The sequence below is a fragment of the Ctenopharyngodon idella genome, chromosome 8 (assembly GCF_019924925.1).
Source record: "Ctenopharyngodon idella isolate HZGC_01 chromosome 8, HZGC01, whole genome shotgun sequence".
Classification (NCBI taxonomy): Eukaryota; Metazoa; Chordata; class Actinopteri; order Cypriniformes; family Xenocyprididae; genus Ctenopharyngodon; species Ctenopharyngodon idella.
This window is the reverse complement of record NC_067227.1, coordinates 25,662,867-25,689,274: the sequence shown is the minus strand read 5'-3', so window position 1 is coordinate 25,689,274 and position 26,408 is coordinate 25,662,867. Positions and strand designations below refer to the sequence as shown.

At 38.1% G+C, this 26,408-nt stretch overlaps 1 protein-coding gene across 2 annotated transcripts in view; it reads left to right on the top strand.

Moving 5' to 3' along the window:
• Window positions 1-26,408, top strand: part of elavl4 (ELAV like neuron-specific RNA binding protein 4) — an 85,293-nt gene that overhangs the window by 46,962 nt on the left and 11,923 nt on the right. For both annotated transcript variants that reach the window (XM_051904380.1, XM_051904379.1), the window contains exons 5-6: window positions 6,240-6,343; window positions 18,520-18,673. In XM_051904380.1, coding sequence (XP_051760340.1) covers window positions 6,240-6,343; window positions 18,520-18,673 — 258 coding nt within the window. The remainder of the gene's footprint in view (window positions 1-6,239; window positions 6,344-18,519; window positions 18,674-26,408) is intronic.

Sequence of the window (26,408 nt, the reverse complement as noted above, 5' to 3'; positions counted from 1 at the left end):
TAAAAGTATATGTGTGTGTGAGCGAAAGAGAGGAAGGACACCCACCGGACACACTCATTTTATCATCTCACACACTCTGACTCCTGCTGCTGAGGTAAGAGGCGTAATGGTTCAAATATGACTCCTCCAAATGGAGCCTCTCACTCCAAACAGCCTCAATTTAACAGAGAGAGAAACATCTCATTCCTCCCATTTAACTCAGCGTGCTCCTTAAGAGCTAAAGGAGACCCATATGGGGGGGAGGGGTAGCTTACGCCTGCCCTTCCTCATCTTCCTCATCCTCTCTATCACAGAGACAGTGTTTACGAGAGAAAAGAGGACAGCGGCTTTGGGACCTCGTGACTCTAGTTGTAACATCACTACACTAATAATCTTTTTTTCATGTACACATACTGTGGGGTCAAAAACATGACAACACACTTACGCTACGTCTCTCGGGAACAATATACAGCTGTGCATTTTATGGATAATAATTCTGTATCAAAAACATATACTCCAAGTTATAAAATCATACAGCAGGAGGTCTATAATACCTGTTATCCGTTAGCATTCCCATTCATTTTAATGGCAGATGCCTCTGGCTATGGACCCCCTGGAAGTATGTGACTTGTAATCGGCCATCTTTGCTTCTCATGGGTCCACATCATTTTTGAGCCAATCACCTAAACTGTGAGGCTCTGCAGGAAATGACATCATGAAAATCCTGATTGGTTGTCAGCACCACAAGAACATGCACTAAGCATTTATCCCGCACTGTGAACGAGAACAGAAAAAAAAAAAATCATATTTTTTAGAGCCTCCAAAAAGAAGTGGACACCTTATAATATCTTGAAATGTATACGCATATATACACAAACACTACCGTATAAAAGTTCAGTTGTTACAAATTAAATGTGTTCTTTTGAACTTTAGATTCAAGAATCCTTTAAAAAAAATGGTTTCCATAAAAACAACATTTTCAACAATGATATTTCAACATTTCTTTAAAAAAATGTTTCTTGAGCACAAAATCAGCATATTAGAATGATTTCTGAAGGACAATGAAGACTGGAGTAATAGCTGCCGGAAATTCAGCTTGGCCATCACAGGAATAAATATTTTAAAATATATTACAAAAGAAAACCATTATTTTAACTTGTAATACTATTTCACCATATTACTGTTTGTACATGTTTGTCATCAAACAAACTGAGCCTTGGTGAGCCTAAGAGACTTCTTTCGAAAACATTAAAAAAATCTTACCGGCCCCAAACTTTTGAATGGTAGTACACATTGCTTGCAAACAGTTTTATTTCATTAAATATACATGGCTACAGTTGAATTGTTGTCAAAGGAGAAAGATGCTTTTGGATCCAAAGGATGCTAACCAGTCAAACCTCTACTTTTTGTTTTACCCACACACTCTCAGAACACACACAACCACACAACGTCTCCATCAAGCTCTCGCACATCACTATTACGCTCCAGCTTCAGCCGTGTCCCATCGCAATGAAAAACCCATCAGGAGCCTACACACTAATAGTCATAAGCTGTTTATTTGTGAAAAATATCCTTTTAATTGGTGTTAAGCATTGTCTTTGAAAAAGCCTTTCCAATGTTTCCAAATTTGACTGCAAGTCTATCCTGCTGGGGAACAAAAAATGCTGGAAAAATGGAGATCTGCACTCATTAAAAGCCCATTAAAAGCACAATGCATCATTTCAGTTTCAATTTTAATTGACAATTAAAACATATAAGTTAACGTAACCATTATACTAATTAAACAGCATAGAGGTAATTCTCTTTTGCTGTGGCATTTGATGTTTATGGCATATTCCTAATGGGCTCTGTCAAAATCCTCAATCATCTTTTTGCAGTTTTTACAGTTTATGTATATCGATCATCTTACTTTACACCAGAGAAAAGCGAATATTCTTTTTGATTTCACATAAACAGCACTCGGCCCTGAATGTTTATGACAGAACAGCACAAAATATAATCACACTTCTGTAGATCAAACATGACATGAATCATTCACTGAACAGGTATGATGCAGATATAGCAGAGAGATGGCTTTGCCATGAAACATTCTCTGTGATTCTTACTTCCCTCAATAATAAATTCATGAGGCAGACCTGACTGTAACCCTCTCCGGTACCTACGCGGCTGTCCATTGTAGGTAACCCTGGCTGTGCTGAAGAGATTGTGTTTGTGTGCGCTTTGTATTCATGTGCTGTCTCTGCGTGGGTATATGATCTGGTTGTGTGAACAGAATTTTATATTCTGTGTGTAGGTGTGTATACCACATATGTATGTCCAAATATACAGTACCGGGTATATATATACTCATGTATGGGTATCATGTGATATTTATTTTTCATGTGTCTATGTGTTTTAAGGAAGTGCAAAAATACATGGGTTGTCAGAACAACTATTCAGCTTTACTGAAGCCCCATATAATTGGGTCCACCAGACTCCGCCCAGTGAGCTTTGTTTGTTCAAAAACACAGCTACAAAAAAGACAGAATGGAACAGAATGCAGGCGGTCTCGAGACACATTTTTAACTTGACACACTGTCTTGAAAACACTATGATCACGGCATAGAATGCTGAAAATACAGCAAAAGCCTCGAAACAATAGCCATACATGCCAAGTCTGTTCATAGACTGACATTTAAAAGCACAGACTAAATGCAGGAGCATATAGCCCTTCAACAGATATTGAACTAAAAAACAAGCTAGATATTGGGTCAGATTCCCTGATTTGATTCAATTCTGATTCACAAGCTTGCTATTCAAATTAAATTTTTTTATTCAATTCTGATTTATAAAGGGGTTATTTCAGGCCTAGTCCACACGTACATGGGTATTTTCCCTTCTCCGTTTAAAAAAAAAAAAATTGCATCCACATGAAAATGCAAAAACACTATGAAGCGCTGTCAAAAGCATGTCAAACCAACAAGTGGCAATATAACCCTAACCGAAAAGCCATGTTGGCCAATTAGAAGCTTGGAAAAAAAGTTCTGGTTCTGACGTCACAAACCAAAATCTCCGGTTTCACCGTCTACACGACAACACTGCGGGCCCTATCATACACCCGGCGCAATGCGCGACGCAAGTGTTTTTTGCTAGTTTCAGCCCAATGCAGATATCATTTTCACGTTCTGCGCCACGTTGTTTAAATAGCAAATGTATTTGCGCCCATTTGTGCACCCATGGGTGTGCTGGTCTGAAAACGAGGTGTGTTCAGGCGCATTGTTGGCGCGTTACTGTTTTGAGACCATTTAGGCCATTGACCAACTGAAACCTGGTCTAAAGTCAATGGCACAATATTTGTTTTGTTATTTAAAGAGCGTGTTAGTAATATGCGCCTATATGTGGGTACACAACGCACGTACACTCTGCTTATACACACAGGGACGCCAACAGCACACAAACAAGCCAAATATTAAAAATAAAAGGATTACAATGTAAAAGATTATTATTGTGTGCATAAAGATAAAAATGTTTGGTGTTTTCTCATAGATGGTCTGCTTGCGCGCTTTAACCTTACGCACGAGCAGATCCGTTTTCTCACTAGAGAAGCGTTCAGTTTTTCCGCATGCAAATTTCGCGAGCGCAACTGGCTTTTAAAGGGAATGTTTGGTTTATTGTACGTTACGCCCAAAACATACCCATTACTCATTAAGAGAATAGGGACAACCCTTTTAGACCATGCGCCGGGCACGCCGAACATTTTTCCCGTCCATAAACTAGCAAAAGTGGATTCGGACATGCCCTAAGTGCACTTGTGCCGTGTGCTTTAGACCATGCGCTTAGATTTTTAAAATAGGGCCTTGCATCCGGAGTTTCTGAAAATCTTCACCCTGGCAGGAGTTTTCAAAAAGACCATATACTGTGTTTGCACGTGGACGAATGGCCAAACTGTATAGAAAAAGCTGCGGTTTTGAAAATTCCCGTGTTCGTGTGGACAGGGCCTCAGTTATAATATTAATTTTGGTTACATATGAAAGCCAATTCTAACTACAGAGGAAACATGTACCTATGGTACATTTAAAAAAAATATTCATTTTAGAAATTAACAAAAGGTGAAATCTATGCAGTTACTATTACACTAGATAATCATCGCTAATCGATTAGTCTGTTATTGGACAACTAGTCAAGCACCCTTCTCATCCTAAGTATGTCTATATATCCATAAGCAGGTGCAGCATGCAGCAGTGAGTTGTGTTTATATAGTGGGAGCTTGTTTTATGACACGGCTATGTGCATGCGTGCATGTCTGTAATATTACATTTTCTTTGAGGTTGTGCCTCTGCAGTTTGTTAGAGAGCACAGATGAGATATGGGATATTTAATAGAGATCAGTTTAAGGTTCTGTTAATGTGTCTGTTCGCGGGGAAATTAAATTAGCTAAATAATTGCCTTGCCAAAAAAAAAGGCCCTTAGAGATTGTCAAAACAACTCGCAGCCTCCTTTCTTTAAAGCAGGATGATTTTATTCTTTGTATTGTCATATACTACAAAGACTAATAATGAAATTATGCACTTAAATTAATAATTAATGAACTCACTAAGGGGTTCTTCTTTTAATTTTCTTAAAATATTAAGAATATGACTCAGTTCCACAACAATCCTCGTAACCCAAGTGTACGTAGGTGTGTGCGCTAGTGTTTTTTTCTTAGCAAACAGCCTGGTTCTGGTCCCCCACTGAGATCTCCACTGTCGCACCGCTATGTGATGGAGAAGGGATGTGTGTTGTGTGTGTATGTGTATGTGTGTGTGTGTGTGTGTTATACTGGTGAGAGAAATCCCTTTGACTAAGGCAGTGGCCTTGGTCGGCCTCACCTTATCCTCAGGCAAGAACTCCAAAGGAGGCAAGAACAACTGCTAGCGACGTTATGGAAATGCCATCAGGCAAAGGGGCATTACAAAACAGATTGTTTTATGAACCCATTATTGTACGCTCAAACACACAATCATGCAAACACATGCATCCACCCACACGCACATATACACACAATGCAAATGGCATTACGGGGCATGCCAACGTGGGGCCAAATGCTCTGGGCCACAAAGGAAAGAGCGAGGAACACAGCTGAGATGGTGGCGACAGAGAAAGACAAATGTAGAGGTTAGGCAGAGTCAGTGTCTTACTTGTCTCGGGCACGTTCTCCAAATGTATCATTATCCAGAGCTGAAGTTCTGCATGACAGCACTTTGAAAAAACACTCTTCATTTACACTAACCTTTCTAAACTATTTCTATTTTCTCACATACACACATGTTGGTTTTCCATGTTTAATTTTCCCCTTCCCCTAGTTAACCCAATGTTGCTGTATCAAGCTTGTCAGGCTTGCTCTAAGCTATGAAAGAGCAGCACCTGAGCAATAAAATATTGTCAAGGATCACAGAATTTATATTTAAAGAAACTTTGAAACATCAGTGTCAGGCTTTGAATAGTGCTGTATCGCCTCATTTTGCCGGTTCTTGCCGGGATCTTAATGAATGACAGAGGGATTGGTAATCCTCCATAATCCAAAGAGAAAGAGATAGGAGGCATGCTGTTTGAAGCAAGGGCAGCGCGAAATTCTCCGCCCGTCCCCCACGGTATCTGGCGCGCTTTAGCTTGTGTTTGTTTGGCGCAGGGTATAGCACTCTTTCGCATTTATGATTCACTTTGTGTGTACACTGTGGACTTAGCGCTGTCTGTTTCCATTAATGAGGATAAGTGCAGCGCTGTTCTCTAGTTCCACTGCACTTGTGTGGCGAGATCTTTAAAGAACGAAAAGGAAAAGGGAGGAAAAAAGAAGTATCACACAGGCCTTTAGCTGCAGGGTTTCTATTTAAGTCAAATAGCAGCTGATGTCTGCCTCGCCTTCAGAGGAGCAGCAGACGGTTAGAAGAGGTTAAATCAAAATAATTCCACCAAAGACTCTGTCAGAGGTTTCCAGCAGAAGCTTTCGCTTAATGTGTGCTTTCTAAACAAACTCAAACTAGTCACTGCTAGTCAGGCTAATGCTACATATACCATTAACTGTTAATGTCATCTATCTCATAATGTATGCATAGTTTTTGTGATGAATGCTTTTAAGTGGTTTTAAAGAATTTTTTAGGGTTGGTAACTATGGACAAGTGATTGGCTTTCAAAGGAAGGGTAGTTAAAAGAAAAGCTTTTACAATTTTATGTCTTTCCAAACACAATGAAAAGTTTTAAGCTAAAATAAGTTTGTTCTCTTCCTTCTCTTTCCTTCACTACAGGGCAGAGTCTTGGCTATGGTTTCGTCAACTACATTGACCCAAAAGATGCAGAGAAAGCCATTAACACGTTAAATGGACTCAGACTTCAGACCAAAACTATTAAGGTATGTGACCACGCTAGCAGAAACCATAAAGTCCAGACTCACACATGTCAGGAATTTAAAAAGGTGCCTGTTTATAATTAATGAACACTAAGTTTATTTTTTTATATATAAAAAAAAAAAAAAAAAGCATAAATCAGCTTTGCCATCACATAAATAAATCACATTTTTTAAATATATGTGACCCGTGCTGGCAAAATGAGTCTCAATGAGCAAATTTTCAAAAATGAGTTGTTATTTTCAAAATCTCTATTTAAAAAACCTTCAAAATGATTTGGAATCTGACAAAAAATGACTGAGCAACACCTGTTTGAAGTCAATTTTGAGAAATATCGAGTTAAAGTTCCAAAACAAAATCACCCAGGAACCATACCTTAAAATCCCTGTTGTAATTAGAGTTGTCAAAAGTACTGACTTCGGTACCAATCAGTACTGAAATTTTAAAAATGTGACGCTTTGAGCGTTGTTGAGCGGATTCTTAAACACATCTGATTGGCCATTGTGTTGACGCACTCATCGGATATGTCTGTGATTGGCTACGATGATCAACGCACAGGAGCGTTTGAAAGCACACGGAAGTCTTTGAATTTAAAAACGCTTTGAAAGCAGGAGCGAGAGCGTTTCAAAGCAGGCGTCTACCAGCGGACTGGTCCACGATAGACGGCTGCTTTCAAACGCTCCCATGTGTATCTGTGTAAGCGGTCGGTGAAGAGCGTCATTGATGACTGTTTACAACATGTTTTTGAAGCGTAATTCTGTGTATATCGGTATTGCGCGCTGTCTGAGGCGTCTCTGTGCGTGCACTTCGGATATGTCAGTCAGTGCGAGTAAGATCAATTTGTTTACATGAGCATGAGTTTGAAAATCACATTTCATTGGTTCAGACTCATGCCATCAAAAATTTGCTATGAATATTCACAAAATTGGAATACTGCGCTTTAAAACGATACCAAACTTGGACTAATGAGGAGATTGCTGAGGGAAAGCGCGAGTGGTGAAGCGATGGACAAAGGAAAGGTACTCCTCTCAGAAATCATACAAATAAAGATACTTTTAGATGTTTAATTGCTATTTGAAGCATTTGGATTGCTAGATTAGGGCTTAATTAACTAATTTTTGTGAAAACCTCAAATTCGACCAAAATCGACATTTTTGACTTGTTTTGCTTGTAGCTCGTAATTAGCCTGTGCGCATTCCGACTCATTTTGCCAGCACGGGTGACATATTAAAATAGAAAAAAAATTAAATTTTGTGATAATATTTTAAAATATTAGTTTTTACTATATTTTTTTAACAATTGATCTAATTACTTTTCATAATTTTTTAAATTATTTAATTTTAATATTTCAAGTGCGCATGAATTGCTAATTTACAGCATACAATTTCAGTTCATTTAATTAATGAAATGATATGCCAATTAATTAATCACATAGAATGAACAGATTTTTCATCACATTATTTTTGTATAATTAATGTAAAAACCATGAACAGCTGTATTGCGGTATATCTATATGCATACCTTAATGTGTTGACCTCAGTGTTGGGATCAGCGCTCCGGTTCATGTTGTTAGGTTACTGCCTGCCTGTTGTTTACCAAACACTTTTCAGCCAAAGCAACCCACATTACGCTAATTGCAGGAGCGGTCCCCCCTGGAGCCATTGCCTCTTGCTCAAGGGCACAGTGTTGAGAAGCTTCTCTCCAGTTAACAGGTCACCCGCACCTGGGATTGAACCTATTTAAACGTAACAGATAACAGAGACGATAACAGAGCAACATCTCATTTAGGTGGAGGCGCTCTCCCAGTCACCATTCCTCACGTCTGCGCCAGTCAATTCGCTGAATGTTTCCTGTCACCATTTGTGCCAGTGGAAGCTGCAGTGATTAGTACATGTGGCGTACACTGACTCGTGCTGGGCTGAGGCGCGGCGGCACAAAGAGAGAGGAGGGCAAATCTGACTCATTAAGATGCAGAAGGAAACAGGAAAGCAACTGAAGGAAGAAAAGGGAAAAATAGTGTAATTGATATGTAAATGAATCTCCAAATGTCAAATCATGAAGTCACACAAAAAGAGGGAAATAGCATGTATAATAGACATGCTATGTGGACATGCTAAATAGATATCTAAAATGTGTCTGGTTTACACTGTAGAAAAACACATCAGTTCTGCTTTATTCTATTCTATTCTGTTCTATCATGTTTAATCAATATTTTATTTGGATATATGCCATGTTTTGTTCTTTGTTGTTCTGATATGTTCCATTCAAATTCTGTTTTATTGTCTTCTGATTTGTCAAATTCTATTCTGTTTAGTTCTGATCTGTCATTTTTGTTATGTTCTGTTCCATTCTCGTCATATTCTATTCTGTTGTCAGATTTTTATTATGTTTTTTGTTCTGATCATGTCCTGTTCTGGTATTCTATTCAATTTCATTTTATTCTCTTATGATTTGTCATGTTCTATTCTGTTCTGGACTGATTTGCTCTATTCTTTTCTATTTTACTCATTTCTGTACTGTTATTAAATGAAATTATGGAACGAAATAGATCCACCACAGTCTGATGGCTTCCATTTTCCTCAACAGTGCTTTATTTAGAAGCAGCAGCTGGTTTTAACAGTAAATTCTGACTGCTGCTTACAGCATAATCTGGCTCTGTGTGTGTTTTCATCTGGCCTATAATCCTAGACCTCTCACTTACATCCGCCCTAATCTAATCAGATTGGATTTCGCCTGCTTATGAAAACACGGCTCAGTCTGCGCGGCTCAGTACCTCTTAACATAACAGCAAAAGAACGTGCGTGTCTGTTTGTGCATTTGCGTGTGGGAGCTAGAGAAAGAAAAAAAAGGAGAGAGAGAGAGGAGAAAGAAAAGACTTGTCAGGGCTGTTTTTGAAAGAGCACAGCACAATGCTCACAAACATGGGCGTTTTCCAGAGTGGCAGCATGTGTATGTGTTGGCCGGCAGTGTTTCTAGTACTGGTTTCAGCATCAGCTAAGAATCCATCAGAGACAGAATGACTCACTCTGTGTGTATTTGCCGATCATCACAGCTTCCTGCCACGCAGCACTTCTCTCAGTGACAAAACACACTTCCGAGGAGGCAGCGGTACACACATACATAAACACACTGTTAAAACACTGCACTTACCGGTCAAACACATCAGCCTTTTCACTCCCATCCTAGGGCTATGACCGAGTGACTCTTGAGCTGGTCCTTTCAACTCCCACACCCCTCTTTAGAGCACGATCCTAAAAAAAAAACACAACACAAAAAAAAAATGGCTTCAGTTCATGGCTACTTTGTAGTGTGAATCAGTCAAAAACTCCCAAGTTATCCGTTTGAAGCATTCTAACGAATCATTTACTCAATCCATCACAGCAGTTACTGAATTAACATCTGACTCACTGAACTGCAGGGCTTAATAGCTGTCATTCATCGCTGACTCAAACTAAACCAACATTTTATGTGAACTTAACCCTATATGAACCACATTAGGAAATGAGGTTTGTGAGACTTCAGGATAATTACTTACTGTTGAAGTTTCACAAAATGTTTTATTGATGTTGCCACCATTTTATAAAAGCATTAGGAATATTGCTTTAATGTTAAGAAAATTTTGCTTTTTAAATATTAAATATATTTAAAATCTAAAATATGATTTAATATATTTTTTATAATATATTATTCATATTTATTTAATATATAACAATTTAATATAACATTATTAACATTATTTATTTGCATGTTTAATATTAATATTATTTTATTAGACATATAATTATATTATAATATTATTTAAAACTAGTATTAAGTTTAGTATTATGGTATTATGTTATGAAATTTGAAACACTGATGTGAGCACACAGAGATTTGGCCTAAGGGCACAATTTAGTATAGCACTAAATTTTGTGCTGTCTGTTGAGGAGTTGTCATAACCTGCAGGAATGATGTTGCTGAGCATACTTCTTCTAAACATGTTCAATTTCCATCTCCAGCAACATACACACTCCAACAAAAGCAGACTTACGGGTAATGAAGGAAGAGCTGTCTTCCGTGCCTACACACACAAACAAAAGGCATGCTACTGTGCACTGTGCTGTTCACACGCGCATCTCATGCATGATTGATTTTTTTGCCTGCGCACACACACAAATGTGAATACTGGAATTGACACAACCAAAGATGCTCCCATTTCACACACTGTCCTAACCAAGTGCAAAGTGACAAGCAATTTGTCTGTCCACAATGAAAGCAAAAATCCTATGTGGAGAAGAATTTTGGACCAATTTCGCACTAGACGGCGCAACCAAGTGCTACCAGAGTGGGGGAGCTTCATAAGAAGGCTGAGCTCATGAATATTAATTAGCTAATACTGATGCTCCTCACTGATTTGACAGGAGATACAATATCAAGCCAGTTTAAAGTTTCATCTTTGAAATGTCAAAACTGAAATGTCACCAGTTTAACATCAAGATACTAGAAATAGATTAAGATATTGAAAATGAACTATTCATAATCATTTGATAATGTAAAACTGTCAATAGTTGTTGATTACTTGTTCCTCTACAAAAAAAGTTGCTCTCCTAAAATCACTGTAATTTGTGATGTTAATTTTTTTTCTGCTCAGTTAATGAGCACAAATCATACACCCGGCGAAATTCGATGCCAGGCGTGACACGAGTGTTTTTTGCTAGGTTCAGCCCGACGCAGTTATCATTTTCATGTCCAGTGCCACGTTGTTTAAATTGCAAATGCACTAACACCTATTGTTGGCGCGTTGCTATTTTGACGCAACTGAAAACGACTGCGCCACTGACCATCAAAAACCTGGTCTAAAGTCAATGGCACAGTATTTTTTTTGTTATTTAAAGGGTGCATTAGTAATATGCGCCTATAGGTGGGTGCACAACGCGTATATATTCTGCATGTTACACAGCCAAATTCTAAAAAAAAAAAAAGGATTACAACACTTTCCGTTTCCTCTCTGGAGAAGCGTTCAGTCTTTCCACTTGCAAATTCCGCCATGTAAATAGCAATCCACCATGGTGTAAGCGCAACTAGTCTCGCGTTCAGACTGACGGCAGAAGGTCTGGACTCTATCGCAGCTTTCATTGGCCAAGGACTGCCTAAGAGGACGTTTGACTGACATGTAACGCAACCAATCACAGTTAGTTTTGTTCCGTGTCAGGTTAAGGGGCGTGAAAATGAAAGTCGATGTACCAGCAATAACAGACTGGCGTGCATATAGTAAATTCATAAAGAACATTGTGCAAGTTTACTGCAACAATGGAGCCGCGAACTTCACATACTTTTGAAAATCCAGCATTTATTTGATCCTGATAAGCACTCCTTGTCACAGTTGTAAACATGACAGCGTTCTTCTTCTACGAGGGGGATTGGCGTCGCGGCATTTGTTTCCAAGCGGACCGTTAAAGAACGCAACACACGCGTCTCCTGGACATCCTGTAGAATTCAACGAACCAGATGACGACTTCGATACTCCTGAAGTGTTTCCAGATAAGTGTGTCATATGCATCAGATGTTCAGCCAACGGTCCGTGGGCGTGACGTCTGAGGCTGAGACTAAAGCGCACCTGGCTTTTAAAGGGAATGGGAGATGAGACTCCGATTGGTTTATTGCACGTTACACCCAAAACACACCCATGACTCATTAAGAGACTAGGTACAACCCTTTTGGACCATGCGCCTGACACCAGCCATTTTTTCCGTTGCACTTCAGACCATGCGCTTAGATCGTTAAAATAGGACCCAATTGAACATGTCAAATTTTATGCAATAACTTCATCCTTAAAACGAGCAGAATGCACAAACTCAAATATACATTTGCTTTAGTAGGTTTTATGCATGAAGATTAATGCATAATTTCTCTAACTACTTAGTACTCTCAATGTTCGTCTCTGAATAAGCACATCCGCTCTGGTAATTTACTATCAATGGATAAATCTGCCTTTTTTATTTCTTGTTTACCTTTATGAAATATAAAACTACTGCAAATAATCAGAAATGATGTGCTTTTAATGCAAGCCATACATATTTTTATATCAGCCGACTATGTTTGGTTGAGTGGGCTAAAAGTCTTTGGGCCCTGAGCAGTGCTACAGAAATAGAAACCAAGCAACCGTAAAAATGTGCTGTTGTTTCTTGTGGTCACAGCTGGTAAGGACAAAAACTGTGATTTACATGGAAGAGCTTTGATTGCTTATCGCTTCATCGTGCCTTGCCTGGATGGGTCACGTTGTCACTCCAATCCGTGTTCTTTGTTAATCATCTAGATCTTTTTATCTCCATATTTTCTCTCTCTTCATCCATCCGTCCATCTCAGCATGGGTCAGAGAAGCCAATGTCTTTATCTCTTCCATGTGATCTCTCTTTTACACCTCTCACGCTATCGGCCCTCCCCGCTCGTTCTCTTTTCTCTCTGCACTCCATGAAACCTCTTATTCAGACCAGCACCAGCCCTCTCAAAAGATGCTCTCCTGCTGTAATACGGCAAGAGAGAGAGGTGAAATCCTCTGTCTCATAACTTCTAATAAGTGTGTTCCAAGGTCATCCTTCTCATAAAGCCTCTATCATAACCCCACCCCCCATCGAGCCGGGATGAAGACAGACCATCTAATAGCAAAAGACAGCTGTGTCTGAGTGGATGAGCGAGAAAAAGGGGAAAAAAGAAGGAGAGGGTAATTATCCGAAGTGCAGTTCTTTGCTCTTTTCAGTGGAGCAAGAAAAACGCAGTTTATGAGGGCCCTCCTGCTGAAATAAGCTGATGATGTATATGTTTACAAGAGGCTGTTTAGACGAGAAAAAGGAAGTGAGAAAAGATGTCTGTGGTGGTTTACGATGAGTTTATATGCTTTCGTAAGTTGCCGGTGTCAGTTTCAGGGACGTGCTGTCGCTTGAACACATCAGCTAATGCAGGAAGTCCATGAAACAGATCAACAGAGCTGCGTTTCACCGGCTAAAAAATTTTAAAAAAAGAATGAGAGTGAGAGTTTCAATCCAGTCACAACTTCCACACGCTCATCATTTTGTTACACACACACACTTCTCCATGACACTTCTCCGTTTCTCAGCAAAACTCCGGCTTTGCCTTCCTGTCGAGGTGTGATGGGAGAAATCCCACTGAGGGCGAGAAGAGCGTAGCCTTGTGCTGTGAGATACGTGTACACACACACACACACACACACACACACACCTCACAGCAGACAGGGTGTTGATAGATCTGACATCTGGAGCTGCTTGACAGGGCGAGAAAAAAAAAACAAAAAGAAAAGAGGAGAGGAAAAGAAAAGAAGGGAAGAGAGGAGAGGGAAGAGCCTGCCAGGGTTCCATGCCTTTTGCCTTCTCCATTTAAGTGGATTTGAGGAGATTACGGCGGAGTGTTTAGCATGTTTAGCTCAGCATTTGTAGCAGTGTAACAGCCTGTGATGGCTCTGCTGCCCAAATGTCAGAACTAATGAAAATATGAGATGGAAAGGCTGCTTCAACCATTAATGGGAACAGATTAAATTGACGTGAGCATTAAAAGGGCAGGGAGATAGAAACATCTCCCCATCTTGAATTAAAACTGAACTGCTGTAGCGGGAAAGAGCGAAGACAGACAAAAACTCATGAAGTCAACAAGAAAATTCAGTCTGTTAATGGATTTGTTCACCTAAACATGAAAATGTTGTTATCTTTTTCTCAGCCGCATGTCGATTCAATTTGATTTACTTTCTTCTGTGGAACACAAAAGGAGACATTTTAAAGAAAGAATTGGTCGTTCTTTCCAATACAGTTTAAAGGAAGCTTAAAAAAAGTATCATAAAAGTATCCATATGACTTGTGTGGTATATATTTAGGCATGCGATCAGCTAAGGACAAAAACGGAAAGGAAAAGCTTTTTTTTCTCCATTCAATATGACTAAACAACAACAATAATAATAGCTATTATTCAAAATAATATTTTTATTTTATTATTTATATTATAAAATGTAATCAATAAATATATTACTATTGCAATAATACCGTTGTACTGTAAAATAAAATGATATTAATTTTGTTTTACAGAACAGTAAAATTATAATACTAAAATTTATGGCTGCATGAATTTCGTTGCTTTCCAACATTAATTTATAAGGCTTTTATTTTGGAAAAAAACTGCTGGGAGACCTTAAAGCATCTCTTTTGTTAAAAACAGATTTATAAATTATTCGAATTTCAAATTTGGGAAGATATCCATGCATGAAATACATACATTTTAAATAAATTTGAAAACCCAGCAATTTAGCAATACGGAATAAATCACATACTTGATATTCAAAGACTTCTAAAGACTAGGGGTGTAACGGTACACAAAAATGACGGTTCGGTACACACCTCGATTTTGAAGTCACGGTTCGGTACGGGTTCGGTACAGCAGGGTGAGAAAACAAAACATTGTTTTCTCTTTTTTTATTAAACAATGTTTTACTGAACCAACTGTGTCTTTAAATTTATTTAATTATAATTAAAATTTTCTTAAGGATAAAAAAATCTATCTCTGCTAATGCTGTAAACTATTAGGGAGCCCTTACATGGACATTACTATAATAAAGGTTACAATTAACAACCTATAATCATCAACACTCAAATAATAATAAAAAAATATATAGTATTGTAAACATGTAAATTATCCATAAGGCAGTTTTTTGCATTAACTTCTGTTTCTCCAATTTGTTGTTGAAATATAATCATTTAGACAGTGGCTGTCATAACATGACTGATTTATTTAGGCCTTACATTAATTAATTAACTATATTTAACCGCACAAGTCATACAGATATATATATATAACTAATTATATTTAAGTAAAATATAATTAATATATAGGCTAATATAGTGCATATGTTTAACAAAACAGTTCATTTCTCTAGTGAACTAACAAGCTGTTGACACTGAAGGCTTTTTTGAGGTAAATGTAATACTACGTGACATATTGTTTACAAACTGTTTTACTGACATCTTTCCGCGGTTGAAACACTGATTAAGCGATTAAACGAGATATGATACGTTTCAATAAGTTGTACTGTATCTTTCAACATACCTTCATGTTCATTCTGTAGTAATGAAGAGGAAGGGATGATCGCGTTCACTCGCACTCCATGCTGCCGTTTGAACTGAGGAGCCAGCGAACATCATAAAGCATCAAAACGGCATTTATTGTTTGAATTTCCTGATAAAATGGACAGAATTTGAAAGATGGCACTTTGTTTCTTATCGAAAGTAACAAAACACAGAGCTTATTGCGATTATTGGTGGTTAATGCTGGTTAAAATAGGTTAGGTTAAAAAGCATTACTGTCCCCTTCTGGATTGTAGTGTGGATTGCCTGTGACTGACTGTACTCGTCATCTAACTGCATGAACCGAACCGTGACGTCCGTACCGTGATGTACCGTTACACCCCTACTAAAGACATACAACAGCTTTGTGAACGAATTGGAATTTAAGTAATTATTTACTGAAAATCTTGAGGTACACTTATAAGAGTTCATCAAAGAAGTAGAAATGGTTGAATCATGAACGAATCATTCTTTTGAGTTGGATCTTTTCAATGAATCAATTGTAATAAATGGTATTTGTATAAAAGCAGTCATATGGACTACGATATTCTGTGAAACAGAAGTAAGTAATATGGGTTTGGAAAGACATGTGGGTGAGTAAATCATTTTTGGGTGAACTATCCTTTTAAAAATAATTCTCATTCAAGATAATCCAGGATGAGCCACAGCACTGAAATTTCCCACAAGGATTACTTAAAAAATAGCTAATTATCCCTGTATATTTGTGCAAAGTTCAATGATGTTATGGTACGGTATACTAAATTTGTCTTGATTTGATTGAGAGAGTGCAATGGGTGAAAACTGTATCATGTGAGTCAGAAAAAAGAGAGACTGGTATGTGAAGTTGAAAACAAGTACTGTGTGTTTTAGAGTGTGACAGACTCTGTCCAAGGTGCTGCCGAGTTTGACAAGTCGAGAGAGGTGAGAACGTGCCATGTGAGTGTGTGAGCGATAGATAGAGGGAGTATGGAGGAAAGAGCGCTGTCCAAGGTGCTAGTGAGCGCAGCGCACTGATATTAGAGCATGTGGGGAATGCGAGGGTGAGAGAGCTATAGATGGCTTGGCTCTCACTCTAGGCACAAACAGAAGGTTCCAAAGTGTTATTCAGCACAGATGACAGCCAGCCTTCTCTCTCTCACACACAAGCTCTTCCATCATGTGTGTTTTCTGAAAACAAATTAGCCTTTATCATTTACTGCTGTGTGCTCTAAGTGAGGTTTATGAACCTTATTCTAAAACGAGTCAATCTGTACAACTGTAGAGAAGAAACTGAAACTGTCCAATTATGTGTAATTAAATCCATGCTTGAATATTTTTGATTTACTGTTGATACTTAGTAACTTGTTAATTCTGTTTATTTTAAATGTTAAGAGCTATCCTTAGAAATATAACATGGTCAGACATGTGGTTATGACACCATTGTGTTTCTAGTCTTGAACTAAAAGATATTTAATTGAAAAAATATTTGGCAACACTTTACAATAAGGCTCTATACATTAACATTAGGTAATGCTGTAAATGTTTTTTTTTTTTTTTTTTTTTTTTTTTTTTCATTTTTCATGATACCAACTGCATTTATTATTGTAAGTTATTGTTTTTCACTGTATATTCTAATCCATTTTTTTTATTATTTCAAGTTGTATAAACATTAAAGGGGTAGTTCACCCAAAAATGAAAATTCTGTCATTAATCACTCACCCTCATGTCGTTCCACACCCGTAAGACCTTCGTTCATCTTCGGAACACAAATTAAGTTATTTTTTGATAAAATACGATGGCTCATTAAGACCTTTATTGACAGCAAGAAAATGAACACTTTCAATGCCCAGAAAGGTACTAAAGACATATTTAAAACAGTCCATGTGACTTCAGTGGTTCAACCTTAATGTTATGAAGCAAGAATACAAGAATACTCTTTGTGCACCAAAAAAACTAAATAACGACTTTATTCAACAATATCTAGTGATGGGCGATTTCAAAACACTGCTTCATGAAGCTTCGAAGCTTTACAAATCTTTTGTTTCGAATCAGTGGTTTGGAGCGTGTATCAAACTGCCAAAGTCACGCCCCCCAGTGGTGAACCACTGAAATTTCGAAACACTTATGACGTAACGAAGCCTCGTTTACTGAAATCAAGTGACTTTGGCAGTTTGATGCACACTCCGAACCACTGATTCGAAACAAAAGATTCGTAAAGCTTTGAAGCTTCATGAAGCAGTGTTTTGAAATCGTACATCACTAGATATTGTTGAATGAAGTCGTTATTTTGTTTTTTTTGGCACACAAAAAGTATTCTCATTGCTTTATAACATTAAGGTTGGACCACTGTAGTCACATGAACTGTTCAGGTATATATATTAACCTCAAATAATAAAGGCTGTAAAAATATACCATATTTCATTGATGATACATTCATGATGCATGATAACTAAAGTTCTTTATGACTTTAATTCTGATTTTGGACCGCAAACTCCATGAAAATTTCTTTCAGAATAGACCAAAATTATGCCTGTAGTTTAAAGAGTTCATGAACTTCAACCATTGTACTTTGGGTGTATGTCTTGGGTACATTTTTTCTCTTTAGAAACGGGGTTAGAGGTGGTGCACATTAATATTGAATTTACATTTTCATTCCTCCTTTGAGACAAATTGCAAAGCTCTTTAGATGTCATGTGTATATCCCTTATCTGTGAATGAGCATGGATCACAGAGAATCCCTTGCAGCAAGTTGTTCCTTTTCAAAATATTATAATAAGTCGAAAGGATTCTCCTTTGTTCTTAAGTGGAGGATTTTGGGGCATTATCTTTCTGAAGTCTCAGGCTGCTCCAGGTCAATGCAAGAATACAGACCACCAACACAGTGTGAGACAGAACAGGTGCGCATATGACCTCTGGCATCTGAATGCTGCGTATTGCCAATGCAAGATGTTGGCTATAAATTGCCTGAAAAAATATACTCCAAAAGTAAAAGTGAAATTAAATGTTCAACAAGCACATATGGAAGTGGAGTTTGAAAGACCACATAAACCACAATAGTTTCATAATTGCAATGAATTCTCAAAGTGTTTTTTGTCTTACAGGTGTCATATGCACGGCCCAGCTCGGCTTCTATCCGTGACGCTAATCTGTACGTGAGTGGGCTGCCCAAGACCATGACCCAGAAGGAGCTGGAACAGCTCTTCTCTCAGTACGGACGGATAATCACCTCCCGCATTCTCGTCGACCAGGTCACAGGTATCAGTGGGACCGCTTTTCTCTCACCCTGTAGATTGCAAACAAAGAAAACCTCTCATTTCACATAAACAATCTCACAATCTACTACAATATTTTAATTTATTGTAGCCTCTTGAATACATTCAGTACAGTTGAAGCCAAAATATAAGGAATTCTGCATTGCTTTGAGTAATTTGTTGGCTCTATATTAAAGGCCATGCTAGAAGAAACCATACTAACATGCCATTATCTAGTCTGCTTTCACAAAACATAGACTAGTGCAATTTTAGCATTAACATGACATCTAAAAATATGAATTTTTGCTTTAGTCCGACTGAAATAGAACTTTTAAAGTGCATGTAAATGCACTTAACGTGTACTAACTGAAACTACACACACAAACTCAATTATGTAGCCATCTTCTATGTGTACATGTATATGCAGGTTGGTTGTTTGTTTGCATTTGATCATGACCAAGCATCCCAATCTTATAAATCATCGAATGACATGAAATGACTGACGAGTCTATTTTAAAGCATCCAGACATCTCCTTGGCCTATCCTTCCTCCAGCATCATGAATAAATCAACTTGGATATAAATGGTCATGGTGCTGAATTTCTTACACATTCAATATTTTTCCAACTGCATAATTCATATTGGCACTTTCCATGCAAACAATATCGCATAAGCCACAGGAAAATGTACTCCACGTTCTAGTGGTGCAAAACCTTTTCTGAAGAACTGAGGAACGTTGCACGGCCACATGCGCACATACACACACGGAGGCCTTCCTCCCTTGACACAGATCCTTCCTCTGGCCCTGAGAAGGCTCCCCGGGAGAAAAGGGTCCGCAGGAGGGAGCTTAATGATTAATTAAAGTTGAGTTGCTAGTGATTAGGAAACAAGGATTTTTTTTTCTTTTTGAAGCTATACCGATCAGAGGGCTGCCATAAAGAGACATGAGCAAATATTACAATCCTTCTGTGAAGCCTTGAAAGCCAAACAGGGATTCTGCATTTGTCAATAACTAGTGTTGAAGTCAAAAAGGGATTGTTACTCAAAAGCAGTTAATAGTTTAATTAAATCTCACATGAATGTTGACAATTCAGATTAACTCACCGATTACATTGGCCACCAATATGATGACAGAATCTAAAAGTACAATCATTGGAACATCAATGCAAGCCATTTGTGGTTTGTAAAACAACACTGCCCCATATTAGCATCACCAAACAGAATTGCAAAATAGTGATTTCATACTTGTAAAATGTTTTTTTTTTTGTTTTTTGTTTTTTTAATGGTTCCCTGAACATGTTTCTTATCAAACAATGCATTTACAGTATGGTGAATGAATGAATCTTATGAGACAATTATTTTGAATGCATCAAAATGAATCAGAGGAATCTAAAACTACTCTAAAACTAAACTAAGTCATGCCAGGTATTGAATTAATGACTCACTCAATTATGACTGAAACGCTTTACTTTTGGTCTTGTCCGACTTAAAATAAACAAGAATTGTTACTGTGACGCCTACTTACGGTTTGTGATAGGGCAGGTAATCTGTAGTATGATTCAATCCAGAAGATTTCGGCACTGTGCTCATTCCATATATATATATATATATATTAATATATATTATTATGTATTAATATATATTATATATATTAATCTGATTGGCTGATAGCCGTGTGATATTTTAGTGGTAACAGCACTCTTACCTTTTCACCATTTGTATCACTCTGCTTGAAGTGACTGTCATGGCGGCCGAGCAAATCCACCGTAATTTTTGCGAATACTACATTTGTTGTACCACGAACTGTAGTTTTAAGAGTTTTTAGGCGAGAATGTGTGAAATATGAGAAATATTTGAGCTATATTTAATCATAACGCCTATTTTACAAATAGTTTAGACGTTTTCGGAGATGTGAGCTCCAGACCATCAGCGGCCATTCAGTGCTCGTGTACCCGCTGAGAACAGCTTCATCTCGGCCAGTGCTTCGGGGATTTGCCACTGTGTCTTATAATGGTTAAACATGAGATATAATTAATTTTGGGTACATAAAACGGGCAATCTTTGGCCTTATTAATCTATTACTTGTTCCAGAGCAAATTGAATTGTGCAATGTTAAATATGATAATTTAATATTAAGGCTATATTTAACCTACATTTTCTATTGCATAGCATATTGGCTACAACTAGACGTGGAATATCAGACGAAGATTCAGACGAAGATTCTTCTCCGCTCTTCAAATACATAAAACATTAGACATGGTGTTTCTTGAGCAAAGAAATACCATGTCTATGATCCTATATATATATATAGGATCATTAATTGGAATTAAGAAACCATAATCAGAATCTCAACCAGAATCAATTTCCATCCCTACACAGTAATGGCCGATTATATATGCTAGCATAATGTCATGCACACACACATTTTCAAAAATCATGTCAGCATCTGCCACATGATTTTTTAAGGCAAATCTAATTCTGTCATATTCCTCTATACTCCAGTTTCAAGCAAAATACAATATCCTGAAATAACACCGAAAGTCATTAATAAAAACAAACACATATGGCATGATAAACTAACAGTGGCTTTGCCTTTCTGAAATAATAATACATCATACATCCTTGTCACAAGTTTCTTGGTAACAATTAGGGAAGCATTTTCTCTGTTCACCTTCACAGAAAGGATAATGTATTGCTGTGGAAGTCCTCTTCCCACATGTCTTGTTTATACAACTTGTTCCCTAGGGTGTGTCTGTTTGTTTTCAGTTTATTGGGAAAACGTGACTAAATTACAGGGATTTGAAAAAGCTTCTGAGCATTTGACTGAATCCATGCCATGAGTACTTAAACATAACATGTAACCTAAGTGAAGTATGATAGGTTTGGCTTTTTGATCAATAGTCAAATATTCTGAGAAGCTCCGCAGAGCCTTGCCTAGCAGTCAATACATGTCCCATCAATGAGAGCAAATACAATTGATCCAAAACGGCGGCTCCGACAAGCTGCGCCTCTTAAGTGAAAAATGACTGCCTTGACTGAGCTACTTGTGGAAATCCCTCTTTTAAAATGCTACGCTTTCTCCTCTTCCATCTCCTTTTCTTTTCTCGCTCATTGATATTTTCCCATGACTTGAATTCCATTAACTATGCCATGTGAGCACGCTTTCAGGAACGGTTAGAAACACAAAGTCCATGTGCATTTGAGCCAACGTTGCACGACGAGTGTCCAAATCAAGGCCTGTAGAACACAAAGGATCTGTGATGTATACAATGAATCGAGATGCTCCACCAGACATCGCAAAGCATGCCATGACTCCACTGCCTTGGCCTCCAATTACACAAGGACAAACAGATGGATTTATAGCCGTGAGCCGGCAGAACCAGGCAAAGAGCTGTTTGAGTCTTCAAAGACCTCCCTTTACTGAGCCTTTTCAAACACCATCTGTAGCAGCAGCAACTAAAAGTTACATAAAACAAGGACACCGCTCTCCTTTCTCTGATTAGGCAGAAGCTACGGCAAAGAGGTGTACGCTTTTTTTCTCATAATATATTTAGCGCACTAGTTTAATAAATGTTCCATACAGTTGGCACAGCCACTTAAAAGTGAAAGAATGAGAAACAACGGAGAGGTGCTTATGTTCAGACAGAGGAGAGAAGGCTTTCATTAACAGCTGAGCTTTTCTGAGCTTTCTTTTTCCCCAGAGGACTCTGTCTCTCTCTCTCTAACTCTCTCTCTCTCTCCTGTATGCAGTAAGTGTCGAGGACCAGAACAGTGGGCGTGCAATGGAAAGCGCTTTGTCAGGCCGGCTATAGCGGTCTCCTGCCACTGTTTCTTGTGCGCTCGCTCTGTGTGTCACGGTTATTATTAAACTCAGCATTCTCCAGCTTCATGTGTGCTGAGCCGAGATAAGTACAGGTAGAAAGTTACGTAAGGTAGGACTGATTACTGGGAGAATAGTGCTGTTAACCGGCACATTGTAGCTGTAACTCTGTTCGGTTCATGATAAGCGCTAAAAAGGAGCTAGCAGTGCCAGTGTCTCCGGTTTTAGCCCGGCCGCTCGCTTTGTTTAGGCAGCCTGTTATAGAAACGGCTGCAGGCTCATTATGGTAATGTCAGAGAAGCGAGGGGAAAAGAAAAAAGTAAAGCACAGTCAACATTAAGGCTCCCATTTGCATTTTTTAACCGTTAAATTGCAAGGTTTTTTCTGGACCCGCAATTTTAGCGATTCTGCAGGCATCTGATAGATCGTCAGCTGTTTGCTGAGTTGCAGCCTGAATGACATCGGTCAGCACTATTTCTACCCGAGGAAACTGAGATCCCATCACGATTTCATTATAGTTGTGTTAGAGCACAGTGTCGAAACCCTCTGGATTGAATCATAGTACAGATTACCTGCCCTAGGCCCTACACTGTTTTTTAAAGGATACAAAACAGACTTCCAGAGGACAAAGGGACAAAAGGGCACAAAAGACATTATTTACAGTATTTACAACATTAATTTGCTGTTTAATAGCCATCAGTCCCATCATTCATAATGTTATGCAGGGTTGTGCACAATTCTGAATTGAAGAATTGGCTCCCTTTCAATTAATGAGTTGGAATTTAAATTGAATAGGCCACATTCCACAGAAATTTGAATTGGAATAACAGGAAGAATAGCATGAATTGCAACTGAAATAAATTCAAAACATGTAATGTATTCTGGGAAAATAACTATTTGTCCACCCTTGCCCACAAAAGCTAATTTATTAAATATAATGAATTAATATAATGAAATTAATTACAAGTTCTCTAAGAAAATCTATTCTTTATGAATATTTAAAAAATGTATGTGAAATAGTAGGCATTATTCAATGATAAACATTCCAACATGCATGACCTCATTATATCGTATGTAATTGGTGTCCAGCATGGAAATGAAAATAGTTACTTTAAATTTTTTCAGTTTTGTGTAGAGATGCCTATTTAGAGGAAAGATATTTACTAATTACTACTGGCTCTAATTACTACTGGATCACAATACAATGGAAATGGAAGTCAAGAGAGCATTGCATTGTTGGATACAGTAATCCATGCACTATACCCTGTTGCATACTACATATTTTAATAAATCATATTGGTATTCCAAGCATACAGAAAATTTGCATGCTGTGCAAAGTATATAATCCAGAAATAAAGTAGTACACTGTAAAAAAAAACCCCGTAAAATTTACGGTAAAAAAAAAACAGCAGCTGTGGTTGGCAGAACTTTACCATAAAAAATACGGTAGTTTAAAAAAAAAAACATAGTTTACTGTCTATTTACAGCTCAAAACCGTAAAATTTAAAGGTTTATATTGTAATAATTACGGTTCATAACTGTTTATTTTACACACTGTAAAAAAAATCTGTTAAATTTACGGTTAAAAAAAAAAACGCCTTTCATTAACTGATATAATGTTAATTCACCAACCTATTGAAGTACTAATATCTGTTTTGTACCTTTGTAATACACTGACAACCACCAAACACAGTGGTGATGAGAGTCACATGATGAATCAAAGCTCATCACAAGCAGCTTTTCCACAAGCTGAGAAGGACAGTACCAATATATAGAAGGTGCACACACTGTCATTCACACAAACACTAAACATCATCATGGTAACACACATGAAATTGTAAAAATACAATAAACATTAATTTAACTACAATAGATGTAACATAAAACAGTAATGTACATAACTGATTAGAAAAAACTAAGAAAAACTAAGAAGAATCAGAGTTATTTCAAAGAAAATACATCAAATGTGAAGCGTCACGCAGGGAATTGTCAATGTCAATATATGGTTTTTCACTGTAAATTATACGACTTGTTTTTTTTTCACTTCCAAAAACTGTAAATTTAACAGTATTTTACCATAAAATTACATTCAATGTACCATTAGATCTATTATAGTTATTCACCATATATAGTACTGAAACTTTCTGTAAACCAATTAACTGTTTTTCACCATAGCATTTTTACAGTTTTTTACCGTTTAAAATCTTTTACAAATTGTATGATTTTCCAAATATAACCATATACTGTAATAGGTCTGGAAGGGCTCAACCTTTTACCTCTGGCTCTGTGTATGGCGAAGACAGGCAATGTTTTGTGTATGGATTCTGCCAAAGGAAACTGACAGATAGGCTTCCAAGTCACCATAACATCACATCTATTTATTCCACCAACTGTCAAACTGTACATTGTGGGACACGAGGAAGATACATCTCTGTTGCCTTCAAAAGCATTTAAGGCACTATAGTATAGACAGGATGTTACCAGACAATGGACTTGGTCTTGATGCCTTCCTCTCCCTGCTTTCGGACTCAGCCAGTGTTTGTGTTCATCCAAAACAAGCAAAAGCACAAACGGCATATAGTTTATGTCAGATCCATCAGTTCATTCCTGCACAATTAAACTGACAGACAGAAACAAAAAGTCGTCTAGTTTTGGATCAAAATTTTATGAAACGGAATGTGTAATCTCTTGTATTTTTAGATACTTGAGCTGTTGCATGTCAAATATCTTCTAGACAGAGAGAGGAACAGAGAGAGGAGGTGTCATTCCCAGATTCCTCTCTCTGCTCCACTTTCGAAGGATTCTGCTTTGACCTCAACATCACTCCACTGTGAGCACGAAGCTAACCGTGCATCCTAAACTCTCTGGAATAATGCATGCTTTTCGTTCCTCGAGCCTTTACTTCTGACGGTCTAATTAAAGAGAGCAGGTTTTAGGAAGGGAGAGGGAAAAGTGAAAAGCTGTCAGGAATGACTCACGCTACGAGGGAAAGAGAGTAATGCAGCCGCAGTCTGAATGAAAGCTCACTGCATTGAAAAGATTGTGTGCAAATATTTGTTTGCAGAATGGAACGTATCAAAAGACACTGATTTGAATAGACAATCAGGCAGCACAACAGAAAACATCAATACTAGCGGGTGACAGCTGAGAGAGTGAGAGGAGAACGAACTGACAATATAGAAAGCAGAGCGCAGACACACACACAGACAACCACACAAATACGTGTTCATTGTATTATGCAAATTGCCCTCTTGGCAAGTCGTCTCCACACGCACCTCCCCGGAGCAGAAGGATCGTCTCATTAAAAACCAACCCAACAAAAGACCTCCCAGTAAGCCAGGCTCTTTTAAATGTTACTTTCAGGTAGCGGTCAAAACCATCGCCTTGGAAACCATGGAAATGTCGCGGACAAGCTGCATTCCATGAGGCGGCGTGTGGCCGTCAGCTGGCGCAAACCACACAGCGTGAGGCCGTCGCGCACACGCGCTCAATTTCCACACCAGCGGGCGACAGCATCTCCACACAATATCGCCATCCTCTCATGAAGAAAAGAAAACAAATTACACGTCTGCCTGACAGCACCGGAATGCTGGCCGGCCAATAGAATCTCCCTGTTCCATCTCACCTCATTTGCATAATGTGACACCAGCAATAGGATCCGTCACACAGGCTGCATATCTCTGAAAATGATTCGCCATCGAAAAACGACAAATGACAATCTCTAAATATAGAAATGCATCATTCTGAATGAAGGTGTGTGGGTCAGGAAGTGTGTGCATTTGTGTATGTCACATTTGGGCAGTCGTGGCCTAATGGTTAGAGAGTCAGACTGGTAACCCGAAGGTTGCAGGTTCGAGTCTCAATACTGACCATAGACTGTAAAAAAAAGATGGACGACACACCGTCACTCTCTTCCATTG